This window comes from Drosophila guanche, unplaced genomic scaffold, assembly GCF_900245975.1.
Source record: "Drosophila guanche unplaced genomic scaffold, DGUA_6, whole genome shotgun sequence".
Taxonomy (NCBI): domain Eukaryota; kingdom Metazoa; phylum Arthropoda; class Insecta; order Diptera; family Drosophilidae; genus Drosophila; species Drosophila guanche.
In genome coordinates this window covers 1,131,141-1,148,789 of record NW_022995751.1, presented here as the reverse complement: position 1 = coordinate 1,148,789, position 17,649 = coordinate 1,131,141, and the positions used below count along the sequence as shown (strand labels likewise).

At 42.6% G+C, this 17,649-nt stretch overlaps 3 protein-coding genes across 6 annotated transcripts in view; 2 read left to right on the top strand and 1 right to left on the bottom strand.

The window, feature by feature from the left end:
• Positions 1 to 276: 276 nt before the first annotated feature.
• LOC117587205 (serine-rich adhesin for platelets) overlaps positions 277 to 17,649 on the top strand; it is a 123,778-nt gene continuing 106,405 nt past the window's right edge. For 3 of the 4 annotated variants that reach the window (XM_034277751.1, XM_034277750.1, XM_034277749.1), the window contains exon 1: positions 278 to 1,069. The gene's annotated coding sequence lies outside the window, so the exon portion shown is untranslated. Of the gene's footprint in view, positions 1,070 to 17,649 lie in introns of all 4 variants that reach the window. The other variant, XM_034277748.1, reaches the window with a different exon arrangement.
• LOC117587206 lies at positions 14,663 to 15,533 on the bottom strand. Its single transcript, XM_034277755.1, has one exon. It carries the CDS (start codon positions 15,445 to 15,447, stop codon positions 14,734 to 14,736), a length of 714 nt encoding a protein of 237 aa, XP_034133646.1. The 5' UTR covers positions 15,448 to 15,533; the 3' UTR covers positions 14,663 to 14,733.
• Positions 15,702 to 16,218, top strand: LOC117587208 (eukaryotic translation initiation factor 5A-like). The gene has a single exon (XM_034277756.1). It carries the CDS (start codon positions 15,727 to 15,729, stop codon positions 16,210 to 16,212), a length of 486 nt encoding a protein of 161 aa, XP_034133647.1. The 5' UTR covers positions 15,702 to 15,726; the 3' UTR covers positions 16,213 to 16,218.

Here is a 17,649-nt window from a genome sequence, read left to right as displayed (position 1 = left end):
AAATAAGTAAAATATATGGTCATAACGTATACACTCCAATAAAGAAGAGTATTTATAATAAGCCAAATTGATTCTTAAATCGGATTAAATTATTGTTTCAGTGGTAAAACACTTCGCACGCTAGTAATATAAAATAGAACATCAAAATCGTGGAATGTGATTTAGGACTACGGTATATTACGATATATTTTTAAAATGAGATGGTATATTTTTTAATATTTTTGAGGGTTGTGTGGTTTATTTGATTGAAAATTCCACGGTCACACTTTTTCTAGTTTTTGTTGCGCGAGCGTCGCGTCGCGCGTGTTTTTCAAAAGGCCATACAACAAAATATTAATTATTAAATGGCACAAGTGTTTCCATCGCGGAAAACTAATAAAATAAAAGCCACACCATCCCCAAACGCCATGCCGTGTGCGGCTTAAATCGTCTTAAATGTATTTCGCGCGTTTTTGTCGCTGAATGCAGCGTGCCGCAGAATATGTTAAATGTTTTTTTCGAATTCAACAAACATTTCGTGTATGTGTAAGTAATTGTGTGTAAGCGTAAAACAACAAATGTTTAAATGTTGTGCGAAAAGTAAAGGAAGCAAAGGCAAATTTTACTTGTGCCCGCGTATATGCCTGTGCATGTTTCCATGTGTGTGTGTGCAAGTGTTGGCGTCGCTAAAAAAAAAGTGCACGTAAAAAGCGATAAAGAAAGAGGAAGAAATCAGCAACGCAGCTGGAAATAAGTTAATAAAATCCAACAAATAATTGGCACACATCCTTCATAAGAGTGGAAAAACCATCCCCGAAGATAATAAAAACGCGCACACACGCATACACAAAAGAAGAAGCTAAAGAAGAAGAGAAGCAAACCCGAAGCCGACTGCAGTGAGTTGCACACTTGTGTCTGTTTCCGTGTTAGTGTATTGGTGCATGTGGAAGTGAAGCTAAAAGTAAAACACAAGAAAAAAGCAGTTTGATTTTGCAAATATTGTATTTGCCGCCGGGGTACAAATTCCAATTGAAATACGAATAATTCGCCAACATCCCCGCTGCGCCTGCGTGCCGTCGTATCGGAAAATGTAAGATTCTTTTAATGGTCCATAAATAATGGTAAAAGTGCTATAAACTTGAGGTCGCAAAAAGTAAGAGAAGATAACTTTTTTCTAAACTCTCCAAAAAGGAGAATGTGTTTTGCAAGTGTGTGTGTGTGTCAGTGTTCTTGGTTTCCTCTTTTGCTGTTGTTCCTCTTGTGCATTTGGCTTTGCTTTGATTACCCTTTATGGTGAAGGGTATGCTGATTGAGGAAGTGTGATGGAATACCGGGGTCGAGACCATAAAGTTTGATAAGTGATAAGAATTAACAAAAGAAGGACGTCGCAACAGCATCACATTCCCATTCCCATTACCGCTGATAGGGTATCAAAAACTTCCACCTACTCCCTTTTGTGGTTCGTTCTTCTATTTTGTTTGTTGCTGGCGGGCGCAACTCTTGTTTTCTTGACTTCTTTCCCAGTTACGCTTATTCGCCTGCTTTTGTGCTGTGCTTCTTTGTCTGGGCATTAACCATTCCATCTCTCTTTGCCTCTGCTATTATGTTGCTGACTTCTTCTTCTACTCTTTCTTTGACTTTAACTGCAAGAGCAAGCGAGTAATGTGTGATGCAGTCAGCGGAGGCAACAGTAAGTGTGTGTGTGTTGGAGGGAGTGCGCAAGATCGTTACATTTCTTGATTCTCCCACTCCCTCCCTCCCAACATCTAGTGCTTTCCCCCGCTATCTACATTTTAATTTCATTTCTTTGGCTTTTGATTTCGTGTTGGTAGTTGTGTGCTTTTGCTATCTACCGTTATGTTTCGATTGCGATTTCGTAATAAATTTTGCTGTGGGAGACGGACCGCCGACTGCGATAATATTTCGCTCGCGCTCTTACTCTCTTTATGTGTGTGTGCGTGTAACTGTGCTTGCATATGCGTGGGTTGTGCTGCGCTGCGCGATTGATGGCTTTGGCAGTAGGAGTGGGAGTGGGAGAGGGAGAAAGCATGTGACTGGAAAGATTGTGACATAATTGCAAAAGGATTTGTTATTGCTATTCTCCTACTCCCACTTCATTCCATCTTCGCAGTTTGCTTTTCTCCCTATCATTGCCCATTTCCACTTCAGTCAGTCCTTTCTCGCAATCTCCTCTTCTCGCCACTTCCCTCTTACCCCTTGCACTTTTCATAAACAAAAATTGTACGATTGTTCCTCTCTCTGTGTGTCTTTCAAGTGCTGCTTGGGATTTGAAATGCATTCCACTTGAGAGGAGAGTCTACGCGAGAGAGAGAGAGAGAGAGTACCGTTCCAATTCCCACAGGCGACACTTGAGCACAAAATAAATTAAACGGATGGTAAGGCAGTACTGCTGAAAGATGCAGTGTCTTTACCTTCCCTAAAATATACACTGCTTATGCGCCCACTTCCTCGCTCTGCGGCTGCTGCTGCTTCTCTCTCTTGCACTCATCTTATTTATTGATTTTCATGAATTTTTTCCCGTTTATGCGGAACTTGCACTCACCCACTGGCGCACTCTACCTCCGCGAGTGACCTGCTGACCCCAACAGACAAACGTTTTCTCCCCTTTCCTAGCCATCCCCCTTCGGTTTGCCCTCATCCGCTCTTCTGCGCCTTGGGGCGGGGTTAAGGCGATGCCTTGGAGCAGATTAAATGCGCGTCTTAATGCGATTTGCATTCGTCGTATATTTCCTTCTTCTACTCTTTATCCACTGCTACCGCCCCCCGCTTTCTGCCCACATTTCGTGCCTCGTTTGGGGTCAGGCGCCTGGGAAATCTAATTGAGGAAATTCATATTATTTTTCATGCGCCGCTCTTTTGCTCTTTCGTTTTGGCTGCATTTCATTTTCCCTTGCCACCCGACGTCTAACCCCCACCCCGACCCCGACCTCAAAGTGTTTTCTTCCCCAGCTCACGTGCCGGGGGCTTGTTTGGGGGCATCACCCCCGACCACCCCTAGGTCTGTGCCTCATTTCCCAGGGTCCAATCCGTGTCCATATGCGTGGATAATCCATAGCCAGCTCTTATACACCCACTCTTCGATGATCTCCTCTTTCTCACTCTTTTCCTACTCCCCTTTACCCTGCTCCTTCTTGGCTTTTGTGATAAGCGTGTTAATGGCTCATTAGCGGTGGGAGCGGATATTTTGGCCATAGTTTAAAGCCAAATTGCTTAACCGAAATGAAAATTAACAAGTTTCAACGGACGTTTCCTCTCTCCATATCCATAAGAGAAATATCAAAAATCATCCAAGAGGAAGTTGAACATTTGTTAAAATGATTATTGAAATCTTTTTTCCACTTCGATTAATGGAGGAATAATGAAAGAGAACTCCTCTAACTGTTTTTTCCACCTTTTGTGGCAAAAATTAAGGTCAGAAAAATAAAACAGAATCAGATTCCAATAATCATTTTGGAGTGTGTTTTTCTTTTCGTTTTATTTTTTTCGGGAACATGGGATGGGGGAGGAAAGTTTTGTCAGATCATCCGAGAGATTTTTGTTTGTGTTTCCTGCTCTTGAATGATTCTCCAAAAAATAAAGGGAAATCGTTTATTTTTTTTACCGGGTTTTATTCTTTGGATATTTGGAAATGATTTTAGTTTATTGATGTAAGCTTTTTCGTGTGGTCAGCTGAGATAAGGATGAACAGGAAGATAACAATTAACAAATTGGAGTTTCCTTTTCGCTCTCTCTGTTTCTATAGAACTTTCTCCCATTTTGTTGCTATGCATTTCCCATACTCCTCTCAGTGCCCACACTCACCCTTTACGATTTTAGGGTGTTCATTCTGTTGTTTCTTTCATCCCTCTGTAACTTTAACTGGTTTATGGTCATGCAATTTGCTCAAATGTTATAATTACTCTTTGTATTCTTTTCTGCCTTTTCCGTATAACATTCTTGATCACTGACCCCTTTTTCTTTGGCTGAACAAATTCCCAGCATGAGATCACCCCAATCGGAAATCTCTCCGTCGTTTATTTACTGCTCCTCCTTCTCATTGTGCTCTGGTTTATGGCCCTTTCCTTCTCTTATGGCTGATGGATCTTTTCATTAACTGTTTCATGTCGTAATGTTTATTTTTCCTTCCTCCCTCCACTGAAACATTGTGCAAAATATGTTCATTCCGCAGATTGCATCAATATTTTATTGCGGAAATATTTCGTTTCATTAGGTTCCACGCCCGCTTCTGCTTAAATCCACGCACACACACAGGACTGTAACTCTCCAATGAGAAGAGTAAAGCTAAAGCACTTAAATTTACGCTCTACGTTCTATCTTCCTCCCACTTGTGCTCTCTATTCAACCTCTCCTTCCACTTCTGCTCTCTATTCTGCCTCTCCTCTCTATCTCTCGTCTCCATACCCCGCCATCATCTATTAAGTGCTTGCCATTTTGCAATCCTCAAATCAAAGTGCTGCAATCTGTTCTTTCTTCTGTGTAAACATTTCAACTATCAAAAAAACCAAGCTGTATTTCCTTCTCCCTCTTCTACTTCCACGCCGTTCTTCACTCACTCTGATTCCACTCCATTAGACACTTGTTCTTGTTCTTATTACCATTCCCCTCAGTATGTGTGTGCCAATATACAGTATAGATGAGAATTGACCCCGTTTTGATTGTGTTTATAGAAAAAAAAAGCAGATCATAAAAAGTATTACACAAAGGGGCATGTAAGAGGGATATTTAGGTTGTAAGGGTTGGAGGAAAAGCGGAGAAGAGCCACCTGACCTAATGAAAGGTGTAAAATGAAAAGCGAAAAGTGTTTCCTTGCCTCGCATTTGATGTTTCCATTGTATTTTGTTGTGTTTTTGTTTTACCTTCAAATTTGTGCTATTTTTGTAGGATTGTTGAGAAATCTTTTGCTCTGTTGATGCTTTGGCTGTTGCTGATTTCTTGATTGATTTTGTTGCTGTTTTGGTTTTGTTTTGATTGCATCCAATTATTCAAACTGATTGATGTCGGAATGTATCAATCATTAGTGCATTTTCCACATTTGTTAATTAATTTTCCTTTGAAGATTCATCTAACTCTTCGCCGCAGGAAAACTTTTACTTTTTCTTTAGGTTTTTTTAAGTGATCTTTTTTTAGTGTCAAAATATTGACCTCTCCCCCGCCTTGCGGCATCTGTGGTTACTCCTCCCTTTTTTCATTTTTTTGTTTTCACTCCCCAAAAACATGAAAAACAAAATCTTTATTTTCCCGCCTAACGATGTCCGCATTGTTTGCAGCTCATTAATTTTCCAAAAGGTTTTTCTCTCCCTCGCTCCTTTGATTTGTTATCTGCATTTCCGCATCGGGAGTCTTTTTTTCATTTCGGTGTTTTTCTTGTTGCTTCTCTCATCTTCTTTTGACGCACACGAAACATGCAACAAACAGTTGCATGTTTTCTGGTGGCACCAGCAGCAGCAACAGCAGAGAGTGGAGTTGGGGGTGTGTTGTACGCCCCCACAAATTATGTCCAACAAATCTGTTGAGGAAAATCTCTTTTGGCCACTGTGTCAGCAGCAGCTGCTGCCTGCAGTCAGTCATTAAAAGTCGGTAAATTAATTTACAAAAAAAGAACTCAAATTCCACGCTGGACTCCATTTACATAAAAGACTTGTGAATCTGTTGTGGTTTTTTTTTTGCATTTCAAATTAACCTTGAAATCTGTATAAAAAAACAGCATTAAAACAGATTCATTTGGTAAACCGGTTAACACACATTTTTGTTGTTCAAATAAATAGTTTCGCGTTTTTAAGCGTCTCTCTGCGCCGAGAGGTGAGGAGTTTTCGTGTTTGAGGAGTGGTCATCGGGTCTCTGTCTGTGGGGTGCGGTGGGGAGGCAGCACATCCAATGGATATGGTTTGCTTTGTCGTTGACTAAGCGGCTTAAGATTCTCTGCTTTTCTCTCTAGTTTCTCGCAGCTTTGCCATCTGCCAGCTCATTAAGCCAATAAAACGTTTTTAAAAGTGGAATTTGGGACCAGCATTTTGGTAGCATTTAGTGGAGTGTTTTTAAAATGATTTTTAGTTGCTTACAAACACTGTTCTTTGTTTATTAAAATTTTTCGGAAAGATAAAAAATCATTGGACGCTGATAATGCCAAATATTTGTGCTTCAACTGTTTCCTTTTTCATTTAAAGTCCTACTATAAATCACTTGTGCCATCGATTGATCCCCTGATAGCTATGCCCTCATATAACCCTTAACCCTCAATCCCTCATCCATTCACACATAATTGTAATTTTCCTGGGCTCATTCCCCAAAGGGAGAACTTTGACAGAACTTCTTCTTCCGCCCTTTACTTTTCTTTCAATGCCGCCATAAAAGGGAAATTCCAGACTGTCAGAAAAGGGAACTGGCAGTAAATCAAAAGATTTTTACTTGACTTTTGAGAATGAAGTAAAAACGGGGAAAAATATCAAGCAAAAGTGAGGATCATCGCTGTATTTATTCCGATCACATGTCGCACATGCCGTTTGGTGTGGTGGAGGATCTATTTATAGCACGCACTCTCCTCCTTTTCCATTACTCTACTCCCCTTTTTCGTAGCCCTTCTTTATAGCAACTACTCCCCCCGCCACTTCCATAATCGTTTCTTATTCTCGCTTATCGCTTTGTGGTTCATTAAAATCCCAAGACGAAGCGCACAGAGGCTCTGGACAATTAAACGATGGACGGAATAATAGAAGAAATAAGAGGCAAAGAACAGACAAGAAGGAGGAGATGGATAGATGGATAGTTGAGCAGCGTGTGCAGTCTCCTCCACTCCTCTCCAAATTGTGGCAACTTAACTTCTTCTCTCTCGTCCATCTTCGAGAGTTGATAATAAAAATTCTTCATGCTCTTCATCATTTTGAGGCGCTTCGTTTGCTGCCCGTTCTGTTTCTGTTCTGTTTCTGTTGCAATCTATTCATAGAGTTGTTGTTTCTGCTGCTGGATGTTGTATCTGTGAATGCCACATGATGGAATGGAATGGGAATGGCTTTTGGTGGGGTTTATTTATAGATCGGTGCCTGGCAATCGCGGCACTCGGCAGATGCATTTTGCCTTTGAAACGTATCTGGCAGATACAACTGCAAGAGGGACAGTGACAAACAAAGATACTCTTAGATACAAAACAAAATTAAACCAAAAATAGCAACATACAGTGAAATCTTTGCTCAACGGACAACGTTTAATCCTTGAAAATTTCTGGATTTATGCTGGGACCTCTCAGATGAGTCTTCACTGTAGCAAACTCCTCTACATATTTTTGCCTCTCTCTGGATTTGGCACCTTTCCACACTAAAATCCCCACTGCTGCCACTTTGCGTATCTCGGAGACGCTTTTGCTTGCAGCATGCAACATTCCTCACAAGTTAATCACCTCAATTAAGTGGCTGCCTGACTAAAAAAATACCCACACATTCGCTTGACACTCTGGACTAAGAATTACACACCAAAATAATCCCATCTTTGATGTACCCAAAATATTTAGCTTGGGAAACTTTTGGGTATTATCTTTTAGGAAAGAAGCAGAAATAACTGCCACCATATATGGGTGGAGGCCATGGGAAATCTTTGTTTAAGATATCCCTCTCATTGGGATGGGAATTGAGAGAAACTTGGGGAAATCATTGGAAAAAAAGATAGCGAAAAGATTAGCAAGCAAATATCTAAGGTTTTTCTCAGGAGGATTTTTCTTAAAGTTATTAGAGTTTTGGTAAGGAACAGATGGATGAAAATAACGATTTCTGATATACACTCCTCTCCCCGTGCTCTAATTAAACCCACAATGAATGCAGCAGCACCTCCCTCCCAGCTGCACTTCATTCAGTGACTTTTCATTCAATGAATCGCTAAATGGAATTCATGGATTACTCGAAGATATATTTCCCTGACGAGTGTTTACACACAAAAGCACTCACTCTCTCCACGTTCTCCTATTGCACTCGTAATTACTGCGAAAGGAACAATTAATAACACCAGAGCAAAGAAACCAAAAGCCAAAAAACCTGAAGAAACCAAATGAGAAAAGTAAAAGTCCTCCCTCCCCCCGCAAACGTCAACTGAAGTGACCTTTGAGGAGAGCCGCCGCCGCAGCGGTGGCCAGAGGAAAGAAAAACCTGGTCCAAAACAAAAATTTCCGAAATTCCCACACACAAAAACGGACCCAAAGATCGCTTTTGCTGTCAACTGAAGAATTTTCTTTTTATTTTTTTCTTTCGTTGGCCAAGCGAAAGTCGGCGGCAGGCTGGCTGCCAGGCAGGCAAGGCTCTCCCTGCTACCATTTTCATTGATTTTTCTGTGATTTAATGCGGGTCTGCGGCTTTTCGCTCACCTCCTGGGGAAACCCCTCTCCACTCCACACCACCCCCATACCGTTCCCGATTTGCATATCGCTATGCACTGATCATCGGCCAAAATAAAAATTTATGCAATTAAGCAAATCGGATGGCGGATAACGAAAGACGAAGGATCCGTCTTTTCCCCACCAAAAACGGGTGCCTGCCGTTCGCCGCCTTCTTCCTACACCCCCTACCAAACCCTCACTCTTTCTTACTCTCTCGCTCTAGCTGTGTTTCTATTGTTCCTCCCTTTCATGTGTGGAGCGTGAAGCGTGTGCGCTTATCGGGGGAATCATCGCTGTTGTTTGAACATTCGATAAATGTGCCCACAGTTGGGGCTAGATATGTGAAACGAATCTGAATATTTTCCTTAGTTTTCCTCTGCAACTGTTATCCACTTTCCGAGCACTGCACCTCCATCTCTCACGTTCCCATCTCTAATTTGGAGCCTGAACAGACAGACCCTGTTTACCGTTAACCGCCTTGGACCCACCGCTGTCGCACACGAGGGCGTTACGCTTCGCCGGGCGATAGTCATCGCATAGATCGCTTTGGCTCATAAATTAAATTGGCGGAGCTGCAGCCTTCCAGCCTCCCCTCCTCCCAGTGAGCAGCATTTGTTAGCCAGCTCTTTGTCATGTGTGTGTGGGCGGGGCATGCAGATAGCGCACAGATACATTTGTGGGTAAGGTAACACGGTGTCCATCAATTCTTCACTTTACTTTCATTTAAATTTTGTTCGCAGGAGACTTAATTTTCATGCTTTTCTCGCTATCTTTTCTTTATTTTATTTTGGGTGGGTGTTGGGTGCACATTTTCCTGCGGATTTATTTATACTCTTTGCTGCAGCCTGTTCCTTGTGAAAGTTTCGTAGCTGCTGCTCTGCTGCTGCTGCTGCATGCCACAAATTGTATAGACGTGCCAATGCTGCAACGATAGAGAGTGTCTGTCTGAAGGCAAGGGGCAGCAGGACGGTCTGAACTGGACTGGATGGTCACCTGTCCCTCGGGTCGGCATTCATATTTCATCGAGCATGGGGCAAGCCCCCCGAAGGCAGGACAATGAGAGTGGAGTCTCTACTCCATTCGCAGTCCATAAATCCAGCAAATGAGGCAGTCCATCTTGTGGCATAGACGCTGGCTGTGGAGTAGTGCTAAGAGGCTAAGGATAATGGGGAAGCTTTCAAGGCCTGTCGAAAGCTATTTAGTTGAAAAGTAAATTGAACTTTTCCTACCCAAATGGTGGAAGAGGGAAGGGGAAAGGTAGAAAGAGTTAGTAGAAAAAGAAATATAAAGAAATAAATAAAGAAATCTATAAAGAATCTTTTATATTTTTATATTTTATTGATTATTTTTTAAGACTATTTTTATGAATTGGGTTTAGTGTAAAATTATTGAAAATTATAGGAAAGAATAAGCTTTAATAAGCACTCTCTGGAGGCGCCTCTAGCTTCGTTGTATTATTTTGCTCCATTCAAAAAAGATCTTAACTCTAGCAACCATAAATTGTTCCGCCTTTTAACACTTTACACTCTATTTCCAGCAGTCCTCTTGCTAGACTCCACTCGTGGAACCACCGAACCTTCAATCATTCAATCATTGCCCATAATTCCGTTCGCGTGTACATAAATCTGCCGCCCCATGGCACCCAACCGAAACCCAACCCAACATAAAACACACAAAAAAAACCTCCACTTAACCCCCATTTCCATGCCCATTCCCATTCCCACAACCCAACGGAAAACACATAAACATAAATTGAGATTTGGCTTAAAACATTGGCCAAAAACTTATTAAGACTGAAAAATGTTGACAATTGACGGATTGACAAGAGGTGCAAGGAACAGAGAGGGAGAGAGGGAAAGAAGAGACGGAGATTGGGTTGGTGAGAGGGACAGAGCACTAAAGTCTGTTAGTGGTTCAATAAGCGGTTTTTTCCTGTCCCCCTCCCGCCGCCCCCTGCTCTTGTCTCGTGTTTCGCTGTTTTGCTGTTTGTCTGTCGGCCGTTCCTCTATCCCCTCCTCACAAATTGCTGTCTCTTTGTCACACTCTTTTGGTGTACCCTGCCTTTAGCCCACCCCTCTCAAATTGGTTTTGTTGCCATTTTCAGTGACATTAATTTACAGTTTGACAAAAAAAGAGAAAAAAGTAACAACAAAACTCATTAAAGAAACATATTGAAAGATAAGCGAAGGCAAAAAGACGGCAAAAAGCAAAAGAACTTGGAGACTTTTATGTGCAAACAATTTATGGAGAGTTTCGGTTAGGAAGTATTTTGGTTTTTGTATAATCATGAATTGCACAAGCAATATTAAGGCTAGAAATAAAAGGGAAACGGGATAATAGCTGTGGCCGGAATACCATATTTTATCATTGACTGGATGTTATTTGTTCCGCACATCAGTTCCCCATCATATCTGCAATCAATCGTAAATTAGCAGGGAATATGCAATAATATTTAATGGTTCGGCCAAGAAAGGAAAGTTAAAATTCAATCGAAGCAGAAAATAAGGTGGGAGAAAAAGTAGGATCCGAAGGAGAGGATAACCATCGCCAGCTTTCATTCAAAGCCTCCTCTTCTCTTCTTTATGATTAAGCAAAAGGAAAGAGCAGATAAGCTCTCACACACGCACACACTTACACGCAGGCGCACCTACAGAGTCCCACATTATGCAATGATCTGTCCAGTGCTCGGCTCTCCCACTCTCCTCATTCCGTTCCGCCTCCGTCTCTTCCGCTCTTTGCATTCTCAGTCTGTCTCGCTTTGGCTTGTGTCCAGTGAAGGAAATGAGGTGAATGCCTTCTTAGCAGGCGACAAAGAAAACAGAAGACCAAAAAACGAAGAGACAGAAAGAGAGTCAACAGAGGAAGCGGTGTAGGAAGAGGCCTGGGCTGCCCAAAGTCCATAAGCCATGCGAAATCGATATATTTCAGGGACACCTCAACCCGCCGCGACTCTGCCTCTCCTTCCCTTTCTTACATTGCATTTTATTTTGTTTCCTTCTTCTCCCTCTGCTTGTCCACCGTCTTGTGGACATGCTGCTTATGCTTTTGCGCCTCCTCCTGCTTCTCATTCTCCGCCTCCCTTTTCTTGAAGTGCACTGCGGTTTCCACAATGTTGCGCTCATTCAGGGTGTTGCCAAGGCATATTTATAGAAAGAGTGAGATAATAAGACAATAGGTGCCTATATATCTCCCATCTGACTCTGTCTTTATGTGCCAGAAAAGCGAAAGAGTAAAACAAATTAGGCAACTATCATTGAGACGCTAACTGCGAAAAGCTTACCCTGGCCGGCAATATACCTTGGGTGTAATGCTAAAGGAGGAAGGGAGAGAGTAGTTCAGCTTAGGATTAGAGTGTGAGCGCGCTGCTAGGAATTACGAGGAAAAGATAGAGGAAGATAGAGGCCAGCGGAGGCCGAGCCGAGCGCTGCCAAAGAATGCAACGCCTGTCGAAGGGGGAACAGAGCAGAAAGAGGGTGAGAGCATGACTAGTTTCGACTGCCTGCCGCCTGCCGTTGCTTTTTTTTTTGTTTTTGGTGGGGTGGTGACTCACCCACAGAACATTTGCCGACAGCTTGCAGTTTATTTATTTTCTTTTTGCATTTGTTTCTGCTTGAGAGTGTGTGTTTACTCACGTGTGTGTTCCCTCACGTGTGTATGGGTGTGATTGGTAGTGTTCTCTTTTCTTGTGGTCTGGTTTTCTGGTCTTCCATGTGGTGTGGTCCTTCTCTGACACACGTAGAAGCCACATCAATCCATCAGCCGACTTGTTTAAACGTGTCGTTTGGGGTCGCGCCTTCTGCTACGACGAGGTGGAAGATTGGCAACGACTGTTGAATACCCTGCAGCGTCAGAATTGATGGATTTAGAATGGATGTTACCATAAAATACAGCTTTAAATACTCTCTACTCTTAGAATTACACATTCCCTCATTTCTATGATCCCTTGCCCATTCATTCAAGCTCTCCACACCATCCATAGACACAATACAAAAAACACTATACTTTCACAGAAAAACGAACACTCCACAGCGCTCAAAGACCTAGGAAAAACTTTTTCTGCCCAAGGTTTTTTCTGTTTTTTCTTTTTTAGTTATTATCTCTCATCTTTTACCGCCTTTTTCCTCATCGTTGACTTTACCTTTTCTCAAGCTTTTACACGGAGAGTCTCCTGCCTGCCCCTTGGGGCACTCAATTATCTGCACTTGTCACACACACACAGAAATCCAGATGGTGGCTTTTGAGCCCCCTGGGATAATGACGATCACTTAGCACATGATCCATCCATCCATCCATCCATTCGGATCGGAGATCTAGCAGAGACAGAGAGAGAGAGAGAGGTTGGATGATTAGCAGACGCGTTCATACATAAATTCTGAGCTTTATCTCTGATTTAAGACTGAAAAGAAAATTGCGTAACGGTTTTCTTGGCAGGTTTTCCATCCAGCTCTACTGCCCCCTACCCCGTTCCATAAATCGCTAATTGCTGGGAGCTGCTGCTCATAAAGTGGGAAATGTTGCAACAGTCATTTTGGGGGAGTGGAGCAGCAGAGAGTTGGTGGAAGAGGCTGTGTGTGGGGGTTGCGGGGAATACTAAATTATCGTTAAAATAAATGTACGCTTTTGTTGCCTTTGGTTAATGCAAATATTTCCCCCTATAAAATACCTCCAAAATGCTGCCAAAAATTGCAATGATTGGGATTCCAAAAAAACAACAAAAAAGGGGGAAAGCGATACTCGAACGATCCTCGAACGATTACCAATCCTACCTCGATTTCCCCACTGAACCTCCTTTGATCCGTCATCGATTGCTGCTCCACTGCACTCTCCATCCAAAAATCGTATCGGATCGAAATCGGTCTGATGGTCAAGCCCTTAGCCCGAGGCCCAACACTTGTTTTTATGTTATTTTGGGGCCGCTGTTTTTTTTTTCGTTTTGGGAAAGCATCGAATCATTGATTGCATAAGTAGGACAGCAGTAGGCGTGGCAGTGGAATTTGGGTTAAAAAAACAGAAAGGGGAAGCAGCAGAAGATGGAGGAAAAAGGTGGATCCACAAGAGAAGGACAAGCCAGGGGGGAAAACAGAAAGGCGACCCACAAAATGAGGAATGGAGTGAGTTGGTGCATTGCCAGTGGGGAGCAGGAAGTGATTTATGTGGAGAAGAACTCTTTATGTGTCGTATTTGTGACCCATTTAGCAGCACAAATCAACTCCCACATGTGGGTGGAAATAACAAATTCCCCAAACCATTTAAATGTCACGAGAATGTCACACCCCACAGATCGAAGTGTGGAGGCGCCTCCTCCTGTGTTCCCTAGTGAACAAATGTGTTGGCTGTCACGCCCTCTTGCACCTCGAAAATGCAATGAAATTCTTCAAGAGTTGAAAGTTGCCACCAAAAGTGTTGCAATGGGAATGGTTTGTGCATTTGCTGTGGATGCGGATTCGCTTTGGTTTCATTTCGGTTTCGTTTTAGGTGTGGAATGACACTTTGAAGAGAAGAGAGGAGTGGGATCTCGGGTCTCGGGATCGCTGAGATGGCAAATTCCTTAAGGGGAAGTCAAGATTATTTATAGACCTGGAAGAGCTGTGAATCAGTGGAAAACTAAAAATATTTAAGAGTGGAATTTGTACTATAATAATCTCTAAACGTTTTCCGATGATATATGAAATAGTTTAATATAATTTCAGCTATACTTTGGGTCTTTAATGGGTTTTTAACGTGTTCTAAATGAAATTCCATGGTCTTTATTATATTTCTAGTTCTGAGGTTCATAGAATTAGTATGCTTTTGGTTTTTACTGCAATTTTTATCGATTTTGGTTAATTTTCATTCCATAATCGTAAATTCTCTTTTCTATTGCTTTTAGGTAAGTAAAAAGCTGACCATCCAATGCAGAAAAACCCCGAATAAAATCATGTGCACTTCCGTCACTGTCGGAACTCTCTCTTCGCAATAAAAAGCTGTCACTGCTGTGGACAGGTAAACGTCATAACGATAATTTCTTCCCTTTACCATTTTCCCCAAATGCTTTTGATGGTTAGGCGCAGGCGGAATTGTAGATTAGTAGACAGATGCATAACGTGGCCGTAGGCCGGATATGGAAATAGTAATCCATATGATAATAATATAACGATAATCGTATGCAGATTCGTATGGTGGTTGGCTACCATCCTCAAAAGGAGTGTAGGAAGGCATAACTCTTCATGTAATTGAGGATGTTATCAAATAAAGCTCCAGATATTTGGGAGCGATAGATATTTATGCGGAATTATAGCGAATTTTCATAGAAAATCAATGGAAAACAAATGAAACTCCAAAAGTGTGGGGGAGCTGGTTCGAATTTTGTATTTTTTATGGGACTATACAGCCAATTTTCATTCAAATTCCTTCAACGAATGATAAATGGACTTTGTCTTATGCAACCTTTTCTTTCCCATCATCGTCACTGGTGTCCTGTACGGATCCGGAGGCAATCGCAGTCGCCGCCTTTGCTTGACTTCTTTGGCCAGATCTTTGTACACCTTGCGCCGCTCCCTGGCCATGTGATGCCACATGTCGCGGGCCACGCGTTGCAACAAAACCAAATCGTTGAAGCTCAGCCTGCGATTGTGTATGGGATACTCATCCTCCAGCAGTCCTTGCCTCCATTCCTGATCCAATTTCATTTGGTAATAGGATTCGTACATTTGACGCACAAAGTTCTGAAACCCCGAGGTCTCGCCATGGATCACAATCTCACGATGGGCCACATGTTGCAGGGTGCTTCGCGTGAATGCCACATGACGACTGCCGAGAGTGGAAGGTGCTGTCCACATAAAGGAGGCGGGTGCGGGTCCTCGTATACGAATTTTGGTTTGTGGATAGCTCCATTTTGGTGTAGTGGAAGGTGACGGTGTGACGGAAGATGACGGTATAGTGGGAGATGATGGCGTTGATGTCGGGGTTGGCGTTGGTGTCGTGTTTGGAAGAATTGATGCCAGAGACTCCTCCGTTGTGCCATTCAGACGATTCACCACCGAGTCGAGCACTCGCCAAGCGTTAGAAAAGATGTTTGCCATTTTTCCTGAAGCAAACGATGACTGAGGCATAAGCGCCTTCTTTGCTGCACCAAAACTCCCCCTGAAACACGAATTTTGGATGATTTCCGAGTTTCCCTTGACTTTTCATTCAGTTTGGATTTTGTTTGATAGGCCATAGTTCTGTCTTCCAGTTTTAGTTTACACACAACCTCCCGGCTCGACAGCTTATTCGAGAGCTAGGAAAATATTTGTTTAATTTATTTTTTACAAAAAAAAAAAGAAACTTAGAAGTTTTAAAAGAAAAATCCCCAACAAATTACCCCAGATTTTGTCTGTTTTCTGTCAGTTATGGCTGACGATGATCATGACAATCAATTTGATACCGTGGATTCGGGCGCTTCAAAGACGTTTCCCATGCAGTGTTCGGGTCTGCGCAAGAACGGCTACGTAATGCTGAAGGGACGTCCCTGCAAGATTGTCGACATGTCCACCTCAAAGACGGGGAAGCATGGACATGCCAAGGTTCATCTAGTGGGCTTGGACATCTTTACCCAGAAGAAGTACGAGGACATTTGCCCCTCCACCCACAACATGGATGTGCCACAAGTCAAGCGCGAAGACTTCCAGTTGACCGACATTAGCGATGATGGCTATGTGACACTTCTGTCGGAGAATGGGGATCTGCGCGAGGATCTCAAAGTACCCGAAGGCGACCTGGGTAGCACTCTACGCGAAGACTTCGTCAATGGCAAGGAACTGCTGTGCACTGTGCTGGCAGCCTGTGGCGAAGAGTCCATCATTGGCATGAAACTAAATACCGGATTGGACAAGTAGAATTTTTAATTTTACTCAAATTTCAACAAGAGAATTTATATATTTATCCGGCGGCACGCGGAGGTCTCTGAGAGATCTTTTCGACTTACACCGATTAATTACTGCGCGTGTAGAACTCCACATTTTTGTTTGTTTTCCAAATAAATATTCTCTGTTTGACTCCACGAGCTATAATGCCTCTTAAATGAATCTAATGATCTAGGGATACCAGACATAACCTAACGATCTACAAGCTCTCCCTAATATAATAGTTCCCAGAAATACCGAAACATCTGTAATCAAAGTGCAATCCCCACATTTATCTACAGCGAAGATTTCAACTATTTATCAAACAACAAATTCCTTCAACTTGCCCCAAAGTCCCACATCAAATTAATTAAAGATCATTAGAGAGCGTTGTTTCCCCTCCTCTCTGTCCCTCTCCCTCTCTCTCTCTCTCTTTCTCTCTCTCTCTTTCTCTCTCTCTCTCTCTCTCTCTCTCTCTCTTTGGTGCTCTGCTGCACTGTGATCTTTGTGAACTTTCAGGGCGTGTCAGGGTCGTCGTCGTCGTTGGTTATGAAATCATTTCAAATGGTTTATCAAAGTCGAATCTTGTTGGATTACAATTGGGTTCGTGGCATAGGTTATTGACCCACTAAGCCACAGCGAAAAAGTAAGCCACAGACGGTGTCTGGGACTCCTAGATGAAGTGGAGCAACCATCTGTAAACATTTTCCTAGTTTTATTTGCAGTTTTTGTCTGTTGTGGAGTGGGGGAGTGTCGTTTCCCATTTGCATTTTCATTAATTTTCTTGTAAAATACTCTTCAAATTGAGGTATAATGACTTTAATGTGAGGTTTGAAAGGCAGAAATGGTAGCATACCAAATGAAATTACTTAATTTTCGAGATTTTTATCTGATTTATAATTTTTAATATACATATTCTAGGGTATCAAAAGGTTCCAGTGCACATCTCTGGACTGGCTCTCCCATTTGCCTCTTGCTGGCGTCTCTTAGGCGGCACTAGGATGCTCTTTCCCTCTCTTTCTCACTGTCTATTTGTCTCCTTCCTCTTTTCTTCTTAGAGATCATTGGGGGAATTGACAGCCGCCGTTCGTTTTGCTTCCTTGTTTGCCAATTGCAACGCCAAAACGGCTCTTGAAGTGCATTTGCATGAGGCCTCCATGCAGGAATGATAGATGGCTGTAGGGGAAAGGGGAGTGAGAGTGGGAGTGGGAGGAGGCAGCAGCAGCAGCAGGAGACTCTGTTGGCTAGACATACACTTACCCAATCATTCATTCATTCAGACAGTCAGTCCGTTGTTCATTCAATCATTTGCCTTCCTTCCATTCCAACCTCCCTCCCTCCCCTCCCCCTTGTTGGCTGATTCATTTATTCATTATTCCTTCCGCCACTCTTCCGTGGCCCCCTTTGGCTTTTATGTGCCCCTCCCGTACC

Bases quoted from the DNA above. Each gene is read 5' to 3' on its own strand.
- LOC117587208 (XM_034277756.1), top strand. From the start codon at position 15,727: ATGGCTGACGATGATCATGACAATCAATTTGATACCGTGGATTCGGGC.
- LOC117587206 (XM_034277755.1), bottom strand. From the start codon at position 15,447: ATGCCTCAGTCATCGTTTGCTTCAGGAAAAATGGCAAACATCTTTTCT.